Consider the following 14,860-nt stretch of genomic DNA (forward strand, 5'->3'; position numbering starts at 1 on the left):
TTCAATTAAACCTCAAGCAATGTCCTGCCAAAGAATTAAACATGTCATCCTCTCTCAGCCCTGGTGAAATCCAGTCCCTCAACTTCATTGTGTAGGTGTGGCTTACCATTGCTCATGCTCTCCCTAGTTTTCTGCAATCTCCTAGTGAGCTAATATCTGGTCTGGATGTTACACAATCCCTTTCTATAATATAGTGTCTTTGTGTTACAGGGCCTCCATGCACATTCTCTGGTTGTGTTGGACATTTTGTGCAGTCTCTCTCTCTGTGTACTCAACACTGTATGTCCATCCATTGCACAGTCTCTGTTGCAAGACCCTCTGAGAATGGTGCACGGTGCAACCAGTCTCTGACACCAGTGCTGGATGTCTTGCGGTCTGGCGACTCAGTTACAAATCATTATTGTTGACCTCATCAATTGTCTCTTGAGTCCCTGCAGAGACAGGAAGCAGTTGGGCGGCCCCACTGTGTATCTCGGCCTCATGTTTCCTCGCCTTTGCTCGGAGTGTGGAAATGCTGCAGCTGCGAATCTCCTTTGGATTGGGGCTTGGCCTGGAACTGTCTCTGATGCCCTGGACCACTGTCTGGAACGGGGGAGCAATTAGGTGTTCTCTTCGGTGTACCTGGGATTCAGGCCAGGAGAGGGTGGCTTTCTCCATCTTGTCAGTGACCACATCAACATTCAGACGGCCGCATTTCTCCTCCTCTGCACTGCTGCTTGCCTCGTGGGCTCTGCTCTTCTCCGAGGATCTGCTCTGCAGCTTTAACTGCCTCCTCATCTTAGCCCTGCGGTTCTGGAACCAAACCTGCAGAATAAATCCCTCAGTTAATTGTGGAATAATCTCATTACATTGTACTTAACTGCCCTAAGTTTCCCATAGAATACTGCACTGTCAGAGGCAATGAGCTGCAGGTGGGGTGTTAAACCAAGTCTAGCTGCCTGGTCAAGAGGACATAAAATAGCAACTCTCTACTTTAAAGAGGAACAGGGGAGTTCTCTGCTGTGTCCAGCCCAGTATTTATTCCTGGACCAACATTATTAAAATAAGAATCATCACCACCCTTTCTCCCTCTCTCCACAGATATGACTTTTTCTTCCTCTTTCTCTGCTGTTACAAGAGATAAGATTTTTTTTAGTTCTTCCTGAGAAGGCAGAGTCTATTTGTCCCATTGAGTTATTTCAGCTCTCACAACAATCCTGTCCATCACTATCTCTTTCTAATTTATTTTCTCCCCATAGTCCCATCAATTCCCCACATACAAACACCCACATTAGGGCAACTTACAGTAGTCAACTAGTGAATTAGCCTTATGATATGGTGTAGAGTCAGTAAAGGACCACTGGTCTATTTAGATCACCTTCTGCTTTCCATGTGGTTGCTGTGTTGTGTTGCCCCTATCAGAGAAAGGAGGGAAGTCGGGATGATGAATGAAATCAATTGCCACCTAGAAAGAAGGATTGATCTGGAACCATTACTAAAGCATTATTTCTAGTCTGATCAAATGTTCCAAACACTTGACTTTTAATCAGTCACATTCCCCTCTAGTCCAGCAAATTACTTCTGCTGAAGTGTCTATCTAATTCTCCTCTCAAGGCCTGAATGGCTTATTACCCATCTCTGCCCCTCTCAGCAGCTAAGTAGTTCCAGATGCTTGCTACTTTCTACAGTCAATAGTCCTTATTGCCTAACCCACCCTGTAACTTCAACTCATTACTTTGAGTTTGCACCTCCAGTCCTTGAACCGTTCACTAATGGGATTAGCCCTACAATTTTTATCTTGTCTAAATCACTCACATCTTGTCCACATCTCTCCACAGACTTCTTTGCTCCAAGAATAACCTCAGCATCTCATCTAACCATCTAGCTGAAATCCCTCATCCCCTGAAACCATCCTCATAGATCCGTTCTGTTCCTTCTCCAGGTCTTTCACATCCTTTCTGAAGTGTGGTGACCAGAAATGTTGCAACCCAAGAAGTGTTTCATAAACGATGTGATAAGCAGCAAGGAGAAAGGATCTTTTCTTGAAATTAGGGCTCAAATCAAAGTGATTAAAGTCAAAGATGAGTTTTTGTACAAGTACACAGGTACAGTGAGAAATTAGTAGGAGCAGCAAGTCTACAAATTATAACCATATAACAATTGCAGCACAGAAATAGACCATCTCAGCCCTTCTAGTCCGTGCCGACGCTTACTCTCATCTAGTCCCACTAACCCGCACTCAGCCCATAACCCTCCATTCCTTTCCTGTCTATATACCTATCCAATTTTACTTTAAATGACAATACCAAACCTACCTCTACCACTTCTACTGGAAGATCGTTCCACACGGAATACAAAAAATTACTCAAACATGAGGAAATCTGCAGATGCTGGAAATTCAAGCAACACACACAAAGTGCTGGTGGAACACAGCAGGCCAGGCAGCATCTATAGGGAGAAGCACTGTTGACATTTCGGGCTGAGAGCTTTCGTCAGGACTAACTGAAAGGAAAGATAGTAAGAGATTTGGAAGTAGGAGGGGTAGGGGGAAATGTGAAATGATAGGAGAAGACCAGAGGGGGTGGGGTGAAGCTAAGAGCTGGAAAGGTGATTGGCAAAAGGGATACAGAGCTGGAGAAGGGAAAGGATCATGGGACGGGAGGCCTAGGAAGAAAGAAAGGGGGAGGGGAGCACCAGAGGGAGATGGAGAACAGGCTAAGTGATGGGCAAAGAGAGAGAGAGAAAAAAAGGAGGGGGGGAAATAAATAAATCAGGGATGGGGTAAGAAGGGGAGGAGGGGCATTAACGGAAGTTAGGGAGATCAATGTTCATGCCATCAGGTTGGAGGCTACCCAGCCGGAATATCAGGTGTTGTTCCTTTAACCTGACGGTGGCTTCATCTTGACAGTAGAGGAGGCCATGGATAGACATATCAGAATGGGAATGGGACGTGCAATTAAAATGTGTGGCCACTGGGAGATCCTGCTTTCTCTGGCGGACCGGGCGTAGGTGTTCAGCGAAACAGTCTCCCAGTCTGCGTCAGGTCTCACCAATATACAAAAGGCCACACTGGGAGCACCGGGCGCAGTATACCACACCAGCCGACTCACAGGTGAAGTGTTGCCTCACCTGGAAGGACCATCTGGGGCCCTGAATGGTGGTGAGGGAGGAAGTGTAAGGGCAGGTGTAGCACTTGTTCCAATTACAAGCATAAGTGCCAGGAGGGAGATCGGTGGGAAGGGATGGGGAGGATGAATGGACAAGGGAGTCGCATAGGGAGTGATCCCTGTGGAAAGCAGAAAGGGGGAGGAGGAAAAGATGTACTTGGTAGTGGGATCCCGTTGGAGGTGGCAGAAGTTACGGAGAGTTATACGTTGGACCCGGAGGTAGGTGAGGACAAGGGGAATCCTATCCTGAGTTGGGTGGTGGGCAGATGGGGTGAGAGCAGATGTGCGGGAAATGGGAGAGATGCGTTTGAGAGCAGAGTTGATGGCGGACGAAGGGAAGCCCCTTTGTTTAAAAAAGGAAGACATCTCCTTCGTCCTGGAATGAAAAGCCTCATCCTGAGAGCAGATGCGGCGGAGACGGAGGAATTGTGAGAAGGGGATGGCATATTTGCAAGAGACAGGGTGGGAAGAGGAATAGTCCAGGTAGCTGTGAGAGTCTGTAGGCTTATAGTAGATATCAGTAGATAGGCCGTCCCCAGAGATGGAGACAGAAAGATCAAGAAAGGGGAGGGAGGTGTCGGAAATGGACCAGGTAAATTTGAGGGCAGGGTGAAAGTTGGAGGCAAAGTTAATGAAATCAACGAGCTCAGCATGTGTGCAGAAAGCAGCGCCAATGTAGTCGTCAATGAGGCAAAGGAAAAGTGGGGGACGGATACCCGTATAGGCTTGGAACATGGACTGTTCCACAAAGCCAACAAAAAGGCAGGCATAACTGGGACCCATACGGGTGCCCATGGCTACACCCTTGGTTTGAAGGAAGTGGGAGGAGCCAAAGAATAAATTATTGAGAGTAAGGACTAATTCAGCTAGACGGAGGAGAGTGGTGGTAGAGGGGAATTGGTTAGGTCTGGAATCCAAAAAGAAGCAAAGAGCTTTGAGACCATCCTGGTGGGGGATGGAGGTATATAGGGACTGGACGTCCATGGTGAAAGTTAGGCGGTTGGGGCAGGGAACTTAAAATCATTGAAAAAATTCAAAGCATGAGAAGAGTCATGAACATAGGTGGGAAGGGATTGATCAAGGGGGGGATAAAACAGTGTCAAGGTATTCAGAAATGAGTTTGGTGGGGCAGGAGCAAGCTGAGACAATCGGTCTACATGGGCAGGCAGGTTTGTGGATCTTGGGTAGGAGGTAGAAACGGGAAGTGCGGGGTGTGGGAACTATGAGGTTGGTGGCAGTGGATGGGAGATCCCCAGAGCTGATAAGGTTGATGATGGTGTGGGAGACGATGGCCTGGTGCTCCTTAGTGGGTTCATGATCAAATGGTAAATAAGAGAAGGTATCAGAGAGTTGTCTCTATGCCTCGGCAAGGTGGAGGTCAGTATGCCAGACAGTGCCCCCCCCCCCCTTATCAGCAGATTTTATAGTGAGGTTGGGATTGGTGCAGAGGGAGCGGAGAGCAGAGTGTTCAGAAGGAGTTAGATTGGAATTGGAACAAGGTGTGCTGATGTCGAGACAGTTGATGTCCCTTTGGCAGTTAGCAATAAAGAGATCCAGAGCAGGCAGAAGACCAGAGCGGGGTGTCCATGAAGAGGAGGAGGGTTGAAGATGGGAGAAGAGGTCATCGGTGGGGGAGGGAGAGTCCTTGCCAAAGAAGTAAGCTCGAAGACGGAGCCGACAGAAGAAGAGTTCGGCATCATGGCGTATGCGGAACTCGCTGAGGTGTGGGCAAAGGGGGACAAAGGTGAGGCCCTTAATGAGGACAGAGCGCTCTGCCTCAGAGAGTTGAAGGTTGGAGGGAATGGTAAAGGCGCAGCACGGATGAGAGCTGGGATGGGTGGGGTGGGGTGTAATCAAAAAAATTACTACTGGGTGTGGCTTACGGCCACTATAATAGTGAAGGAGTATTCGGCACAAAATAAATCAATAAATTGGACAATATTTAATGTGTATTGAGTAATAATCATGAGGAACTCCAATTTAGAACAATATGCTGAGGAACAAAATTGGACAAGGAGTTTTGTGTAACAATGAAAGGTGAATTAGGAATGTTGTAGCAAAGGATAATTAGCAGAAAACTCATTACAAAATGGGAACATCTCACATTTGCAAATTTGGAAGCGATATGGCAAACTTTGAAGCTGGATTCAAATTGAAACTTTTGATTCTAAGGAAGACCGGGAAATTAATAAGTTAACATTGAAAGAAATGATTCATTATTCTCAACATTCCCTTGAGAGCTAACGATTTCACAGAGGAGATGTTACATCCATACTTAATTAGAAATATTTAATACTAGATTCAAAGAGCCAATGTTTCTAAAACCAGGACATTGGGAGGGTTTTTAAATTTGCAAAGGATAACAAATAAATTGTGAATAGGAGAGAAAGAGAATATGAGGAATGAAATATGAAGTTAGACTGCAGGATCCACTGCAATTAGAAAAAGGAGAGACAGTCAAAAAAAATTGAGAACTTGGGAAGTACTTAGCAGGTCAAGCATCATCCATGGAGAGTTATTTAGAATCAGGCTCAAAAGAAATTAAAGCAGGAAACATAGCCAGGAACAAGAAATCTTAGTGAATATTCAATCATAAAAAAGAGAAGATATGCAGATGCTGGAAATCCAAGCAACACACACATTTTGGCCCGAAACATTGACTGTACTCTTTTCCTAGATGCTGCCTGGCCTGCTGAGTTCCACCAGCATTTTGTGTGTATTACATGGTGAGTATTGTTGGAATCTCAGATGAAGTATCTAGAGATCACTGTCTGTTGCCTGGATATTTTACACAAGAGACAATCACAGTATAGGCAGATACCACCTGAGGTTACATCATTGCCCCAATGTTTATCTCAATTTTTCTTACTGCAGTGCTACACCTCATCTCCAACAAACCTCCACAGGACAGTGGGAAACTGTTCAACAGCTACTGCCTTCACTACAGGGCCAAAATCAGCCTAAGCTCAACAGTCCAGCTGCAGTACACAGGTGACATTTATGACCACACACTGATTCCAAGTTCCTTCGGACACATTTGTTGAAGAATACAAGAGGGTACTCAATTTCTAAAATGCAAGTGATGTCTACCTGTAGTGGTAGTTAATAGTGTTATTCCTGTGCCACTCAGCTAGCCACTCCCATATGGGAGGAGTTCACATCCTGTACAAGCAAAGATATCAATGAAGTTCAGTCAAATATCCTGCATGCTGCTGTCCTGGTGTGGTCTGCACCATCCCTCAATAACAAATACAACATGGTGTCGGAAGTGGTTGATCGTCAATGAATTGATGCTACAAACCAAGTGGGATCCCCAACAAGACAATTTTCAGTAAGAATGTCCTTGTTGGCATATATCTATGACAAATATCCAAAGACTTCAACCTAAACTGTCTATGCCAGTTTGCTAACCTTGAGAGATGAGCTGAGAAAGACCAGGGTAACTAGGCAACGCCTTCGAGCAACACCCAAAAGTGGATGTACGGTAATAACCCGTAGGCCACTAGCCTGGGGAAGTGCACCGAGACACAGAGACAGCAGAGAACTCAGTCAAACTCTCAGGGTGAGAAAAGAAGACTTTTGTAGTCTAAATAAATAAAACAATAAATAAACAAACAGGAAAATGGAGCAAATATCTGCAGAACCTACATATCTAATAATGCCCCCCAAGACATTTGATTCCTCTAAACCAGGGTACTTTAGAGATGGCTCAGACACTTTGAGAGATTTAAGCTATCTCACTCAGCTTCAGAGGAGCATCAAGTAAGCACACTGATATACTGCATAGGTGACAAAGCAGATGACATCATGGGTGGATTAGGACTGACAGATGCTCAGAAAAAGGAATACTAAACACTGTGGACAAATTCAAAGAATATTTCAAAGGAAAGTGAAAGTCAGACTACTGTGCATATGGAAATCTGAGCAATGAGTTCATTAGAAACAGGATTGTGCCCAGGCTACTACACACCAAATTGTCAGCAAAACTTCAAGTGTAGGCAAATCTCACACTAGAAGAAGCCATTACTATGGTCAGGCAGAGTGAGAATGTTCATCAGCAACAGGCAGAACTCACGCATGAACCGACACTGACGTAAAGCTAGAAACCGTACAAAAAGAAGTTTACAAACGAGGTGCAGTCAGAAAGACTACAGAAAGAGGTGACAGCTAGAGCTGAGCTCAAACAAAACAGATAAGCAAAAACTAAGAGCAGGTAAAATGGCCAACTTCAGGAGAGGCAGCAAGTCTCCATTCCATATCAAAGAGCTCTGTCCAGCAAAAGAAGTGAAATGCGACCATGGAATAGAGTTGGCCATTATAAAAGCCAGTGTCGCTCAAAAGCCAAGAGGTGGAGCGGAGTAATGATGGCGATAAACGGTGATTGCTTCTTCAGAAACCTGCTCTCGGGGTCTCATAACTGACATTGTTGTTCAGCATGCCCAACGGCTCAGCCTAAGAGTCCATCTCAGATTCAGAAGCCTAGGATCTCAGGGCTGAGGAGATGGGCAGATGGAGGGTTGGTGTCATGGCAGAAGACCTGTGTGTCGTCAGGGGAGTTGGGATATCTGCTGTGGACTGGGAGACCCAAGATCTTTGAGATCTTCTGGCACAGAGCTCGAAAAGCGATGTAATGGGCTTTTAACATTGTAAACCAGTGAGTTGTTTGTTATGTCTCCCCATTCACTGGGAAAACAGAGACATCTCTTTCTCCCTTATCAGGGAGAGAGAGAATCTGTGATATTTCATAAACCGAATGAAACAAGAAGTCTTTGGAGTAACTGCAAGTCTGTGTCTTTGCTGTTGCTTTGCTTATGCCTGAGTTCTTGGTGACGGGTGACGGGTGTCGATGCTTTTTTTTGCTGGTGAAGGTTGGGGGAATTGTTGCTTGCTGCCACTTATGCACGGGAGAGAGGGGAGCTGGGGGGGAATTTGGGGTTCTAACATTTAACTGTCATTCATTCTTTGAGGCACTCCTCTGTTTTTGTCGATGGTTGCAAAGATAAAGCATTTCAGGATGTATATTGTATAAATTTCTCTAACATTAAATTGGACCTTTCAACCTTTGAAAACAGTTCTTCAGGAGGTCAAAGAAGACCATGATTCAAAGAGAGAGTTTTCTTGGGGCTCTAGTTGCAAATAGACAAGACTGGAGCACTACAGTTCAGTTGTAAAATGAGGCAGTGACATTCAAGATGGACACTGGGGCAGATATCACAGCCATCCATGAATGTATGTTACAAAATTGGCAAAGGAATCAGGCGTTATGCTAAATCCAACAAAGAGAATGCTCACGGGGCCAGTGAAACACAAGCCCAGTATGAAAGGAATGTTTACTAATTCCATCTGTAAAAATAAGAAACAGTTAAAAGAGGAACTCTATGTTATTCAGAATCTCTTCTCGTCACTACTGGGACGGCAGACCATTGCGAAGCTGAACCTCATCGCAAGGTTGGATTCACTGAACAATGTTCAGTGGCAGGAGAAGTACCCGGAGTTGTTCACAGGCCTGGGGATACTGAAAGCAGAGTACCTTATTCAACTGAGGCCAGGAGTGATGCCCTACTCTCTGCCCACAGTGAGATGTATACCAGTCCCATTGATGAACAAAGGGGTCAAAGGTGAACTTGAGACAACAGAGGCACTTGACCTCATAACTCAAGTGAATGGACCTACTAACTAGTGTGCTGACATTATTCCTGTTCCTAAGCCAGATGGTACGGTGAGGATCTGTATTGATCTAACAAAATTGAATAATGCACTGGGTGAGAGGAGTTTATTCTGCCCTCTATTGATCACACACTTAGTATGCTGGGTGGAGCAAAGGCCTTCACCAAAATAGATGCAAACTCAGGGTTCCGGCAGATCTGTTCAGCTCCTGAGTCACAGAAGCTCACAATCTTTATCACACCATATCAACGCTATGCCTTCAATTACTCCCTTTTGGTATCTCTGAATTGTTTCAGAAGACGATGAACCAAATTTTGGAGGGACTGGAAGGAGTAGACTGAACAATATATTCATCTCTGGAGGTTCAAGTGAGGAAGACGTCAAAGAGGGAAGGTGCCTTGGAGAAACTGAAACAGGAGGGAATCACCCAGAACCTGGAGATGGAGGCAGAATAAAGATGGCACTAAACGGCAACTCCTTTGCTTGCATCTTCGGAAACAGCTCTATTTCCATCTTTAATATCTTTATTCTTCCTTTCCAAGGTTCTTTTGAAGACCCTGACCTGGAGTTACACGCTGACTTCGGTTCTTTGTGGAAATGGGACTGGGTCCCAGGGTTTTAGGACTGGCTGTTGTTCGGCAGATCTGAAAGTCTGGCTCGTATTTGGAAGCCTAAGATCTCGGAGCTCTAGAAATGAGCGGATCAAGGGTTGGTGTTACAGCCAGAGACCTGTGTGTCATAGGGGGGAGTCGGGATATCTGCTGTGGGCCCAAAGACCTGGGATCTTTGCAATCTTCAGGCACAGAGCTCGAAAAATTCAATGTAACGGACTTTTAACATCATAGACCAGTGAGTTGTTTGTTATGTCTCCCCACTCACTGGGAAAACGGAAACACCTTTTTTAGGGAGAGAGAGAATCTGTGGTGTGTCGAATGCTGGTGTGAAACGCCAAGTCTTTGGGGTAACTGCGGGTCTGTGTCTTTGCTGTCACTTTGCTGATGTTGGAATGTGATGCTATTTTTTGCCGGCAAGGGAAAAGGGGGTCGTTGCCCGCTGCCGCTTACGCGCGGGAGGGAAAGCTGGGGGAGACTTTGGGGTTCTCAAGTTTAACTGTTGTTCATTCTTTGGGGTTCAAACCTCCTCTCTGTTTTTGTGGATGTTTGCAAAACCATTTCAGGATGTACATTGCATACATTTCTCTGACATTAAATTGGACCTTTGAATCTTTGAACCTTTGAACAAAAAGAAACGCAGATTTGCAAATTTGGAGGGATGCAACCAGATTCAGACAAACTGGCAGGAGTTCAGAACATGGAAGAAGCCATGATCCACAGTTTCCTTGGCATAGTAAGCCAGCTGGGAAAGTACATTCCAGATTTGACAGAGAAATCAAAACCACCTAGAGACATCCTCTCTGAGAGAAATGTCTGGGACAACACCACAGGAGAAGTCATTCTCATCACTTAAAGCACAGCTTATCTGTCCACCAATATTGGCATTCTTTGATCGGAACAAAGCAACCAAGGTCTCAGCAGATACCTCTTCCTTTGGCCTGGGGGAGTGCTCATGCGACACTGCAGTGGGGTATGGAAACCGGTGGCATATGTATCAAGAGCACTGACTCCCACTGAACAGCATCACGCCCAAATTGAAAAGGAGATGGTGGCTGTCGTGTGGCTTCGTTGTTCTTCAGATGCTACTTGATAGACACCAAATTCCTACTTGAAACAGACCAGAAGCCACTTGTCAGCCTCCTCAGCTCAAAACACTTGGATGACTTACCTCTGCGTCTGCAAAGATTCAGAATGAGGGTTATGCAATATTACTATGACATTGAGCATGTCCCTGGCAAATCTTTCACAACACCAGACACTCTGTCAAGGATGCCACACAAATGTGAGTGGACGGAAGCTGATTCCACCTCATGGAAGACACCAGCATCTACTTAGCTCAGGAACAGTATCTGAAAGCTTTCCTGCCTCACAGAGTAAATTCACACTGAATTGAAAAGGGATCAAATCTGCAGCGAGGTAATGCAATACTGTGAGCTTGGATGGACAGCTGTTCAAAAGGAGCTCATGAACTCAGACCTTACTGGCTTCATCATTTGCTGCTAAAGGGCGACAGACTCATCATTTCTGCTTCTATGCTCACCAAATCCACCAGGAAGTCAAAGCATTGAAACCAGCATCCTTGTGGTGGCCTGGTCTGAGCACACAGCTCAGAGATGATGTAAATCAATCCAGGAAACTGCACAAAATCACGCTGAGTCTCTCTGTCCCACAGAACTCCCAGACTTCCCAAGGCAAATTGCAAGCTCAGGCATTATTGAGCTGAAAAGAGACAAATATCTTCCCACTGTGAATTGCTACTCATGGGATGTTGAGGTGTCCGAGCCGTCATCTACAAACTCAGCAGCAGTTACACGGCACCTGAAAGTTGTATTCACTCACCATGGAATACCAGGGACACTTGTGACTGACAATAGTCCACAATTCAGCAATTCAGAATTGAAAGCCTTTGATTGGAACCATGAGTTCAAACACCAGACAGGCAGCCCACCTTACCTACAGGCCAACGGGGAAGTGGAAAGAGCTGTGCAAACTGTTAAAAGTCTCCTACCGAAGGAAAAAGACCCCTACAAAGCACTGCTAGCTATCGCTCTTCACCTCTTACGACGGCTACAGTCCATCAGAGCTGTCAATGGGCCAGAGACTGAGAACAAGCCTGTCTGTTCCTCCTTCCCTTCTCCACCTCACTTACCAGACTTAGACAAAGTGAGGAATTTTGAGACAACAGTGTGAGAAAATGAAGAGCATGCATGATCTCAGACACAGAGCAAAAACTTTGTTGTCACCCAGGAATGGTGAAGCTGTTTGGGTTTCAGACCCATTCAGCGAAGGAACAGCAGTCCATCAGCATGCACCACGATCGTTTCTGATCAGCACATCGCCAGGTGAAATCTGGCAGCATGGGTGTGTGTTCATGTGCCTTCGAAATCCATGAAAGGTAGAGAAAGAAATAGAGTGGCCTAAGCCTTATAATGAGGATCACCTACCGGAAGTGGATGCACCTGTCCAAGAATCTCCATTCACTCCAACACATCCAGGAACCTATGCTAGATCGGTCGTTTATCTGTCACACCGCCGAGATATACTCCATAGCCTAATACCTTTGGACAAGTGACTAAAGGGTCAGAGTAATACTTTCATTTTGCTGGAGTATTCAGGTATCTTCCCTGATGTGCATTAGAATTAGTGTTTCTTAAAAAGAGTTCTAATGTTGAAACCATTTCACAAAATGAGAGCTGTTCTTAAAAAAGTTAATTGTGGAGAAAAGAGGAGGGAAACAAAAAGAGAAAAGGACAGTTATGGTGTTGGCAATTCTTTTTTATACAAAGAAAGAGAAAGACAGTCATAAAGTTGACAATTATTTATATGTTTATATAAGGAGCATAATTTACAGGTTATGGGTAAAGTGAACTGAATCGCTCAATTTCAGTTACGATAATTTCAATGGAGTTCTCTAAACAAGAGGTGCTTACCTAATTTTTCCTTTTTTATCAAGAAGGGGAGATGTAGTGCTAGTTAATGGTGTTATTCGTGTGTCACTCAGTCAGCCACTCCCACCAGGGAGGAGTTCACATACTGTACAAACGATGAAGCTCAGTCGTGTATCCTGCACACTGGCATCCTGGTGTGCTCTGCAATATCCCTCAATAACAAACAAAACACTACCAGCCTGCCTGGACTGTATAACACTAGCTTCTAACAATAAAGGTTCTTGCAGACTACTTCCAAACTCTCAGGAGATAATCTCAAGGAAAGTTGACATTAACAATGGTTTGATATTCATAATCATCTTTGATATGCCAGCACCGCTTTTGTGTCAGATTGAGGATCAAGATGTTGAAGATCAAGACTTTAAACCTAGCACAAACCCATGGTCTGCAGGACAGCAGTTCCTCAAACTTTATTGTGCACAAGGAGAACGGTGTGGTCCCCAACACCAAACTGTTCTGAAGTTTGAACAAAGAAATGCCATTTTTATACTGACATTGACCAGCAAATACAGATATTGAACAATTGGTTACCTTATGCGTGTTCAAATTCCTTAATTGCATAATCAGTCACTAATCACCACCGTGGCAAATCGTGTACTAATGACTAATAGAATCTATGCATTAAAGGCTAATAATATTTCAGATTTAATAAAATAACTAAGCAATATTAAGTGTTCTCCTACAATCCTATGTTTGCATCTTTATCTTGTCTCGGTATGCCCAATTGGATCTGGTCCCCTACTGTGCAGAGTGAAACTATGCTCTGCAAACATCTTTCCTGCCTGGGCTGACTACACACTATCAGTAAACTACCCTTGCCTGTATATTACCTGAACCCTTTGTCTTGCTGCAGCTAGCACAACACACACACACACACACACACACACACACACACACACACACACACACACACACACACACACACACACACACACCCCCCCCCCCCCTTAGGAAATGGCCAAATGAACTTTCTCTGCTATGATTCCAAAGGAAGTGGAAGTATATTCTGTCTTAAATACGGAGACCAAAGCTATACACAGAACTCCAGCTGTGACCTCATAAGCTCACTGTAAGTGTTAGTCAAAACTTTCCTGCTGTACAGGAGGCCCCATATCTCAGTCTTAATTAATTGCTGTACCTCATACAGACTTTTTGAGCAGAACCCTTTGCACCACAACATTGTGCAGTCTCAAACCATTTAGAAATTTTGCATTTCATTTTTCCTTGCAAAATGGATATCAATCTCACTTTCTATATTATATACCATTCTGCCAATTTCTTTATCACGCACTGAACCTATTCATATCCCTCAGCTGGCTCTATGTGCCTTCCTCACAACTTGCTAACCTACTTATCTTTGTAAAAACAGCAACTATTGCCCCAGAACACACAATCCCTTCATCCGAATCATCAGTGTATGTTGTTAACAATCGAACCCTGTGGCACCCCTGTACTTATTGAACGTCAATCTAAAAATGATCCAAACTCTTTATTAATCACTCTCATATCATGCTCCCTACACTCACACCCCCTACACACTCAGTGACCCAGCCAGAGGGACACTCACACCCCCTACACACCCCCTATCATGAATAATCAGTGTATGTTGTAAACAATCAAACCCTGTGGCACCCTGTACTTATTGAATGTCAATCTAAAACTGATCCAAACTCTTTATTAATCACTCTCATATCATGCTCCCTAATTTATAGATCTCACAAATGGAAATCTGACTTCATGCAAATTCTCCCCTAAATTTTAAAGCATTTTTCAAGACGGGAAAGTTAGTTAAAGAAATGCAAGCATCTTTAGGAGTTCTAGAACAGGGATGATGGCTTCTTATTTCAAAGGACAATCAATCTTCAATAAAAAGGTCTTTATATGTAATCTCATATGCTAATCTTACAGATACAGGACTTCAAGTGTTCATGTTAATTTACCCTTATTGAAATTGTTCATTTCTAACTTTCATATTGAAAAAAATATTGGTTTATGGTCAGATCTTGGGAATGGAATTCTTACCTGCCTATTTATTTATCCCTAACCTCATCTTGTGCAGTAACCTTATATCTACCACCTTATTTCAAGCTCCTTGGTGTCAAGATCTTTGAGGATCTAACCTGGTCCCAACATTTTGATGCAGCTATGAAGAAGGCAAGACAGTGGCTATATTTCATTAGGAGTTTGAAGAGGTTTGGTTTGTCACCTAAAACACTTGAAAACTTCTATAGATGTACCATGGGGAGCATTCTAACAGACTACATCACTGACTGGTAAGGGGAGGGGGTGCAGAGGTTGCTAATGCACAGGACCAAAAGTAGCTATGGGAAGTTGTAAAATAAGTCAGCTCCATCTTGGGTACTAGCCTCTGTGGTTTTGAAGACATCTTCAAGGAGCATTGCCCCACAAAGGTGATGTCCATTGTTAAGGACCCCCATCATACAGCACAAGCCCTCTTTTCATTATTACCATCAGGAAGGAGGTA

At 44.3% G+C, this 14,860-nt stretch overlaps 1 protein-coding gene across 1 annotated transcript in view; it reads right to left on the reverse strand.

The window, feature by feature from the left end:
• Positions 1-205: 205 nt before the first annotated feature.
• The window catches only part of si:dkey-43p13.5 (paired mesoderm homeobox protein 1), a 44,193-nt gene continuing 29,538 nt past the window's right edge, over positions 206-14,860 (reverse strand). Inside the window, exon 4 of the mRNA XM_059981140.1 lies at positions 206-804. Within this exon, the coding sequence (XP_059837123.1) occupies positions 388-804 (417 nt within the window). The 3' untranslated portion in view covers positions 206-387. The remainder of the gene's footprint in view (positions 805-14,860) is intronic.

This window comes from Hypanus sabinus, chromosome 9, assembly GCF_030144855.1.
Source record: "Hypanus sabinus isolate sHypSab1 chromosome 9, sHypSab1.hap1, whole genome shotgun sequence".
NCBI lineage: Eukaryota > Metazoa > Chordata > Chondrichthyes > Myliobatiformes > Dasyatidae > Hypanus > Hypanus sabinus.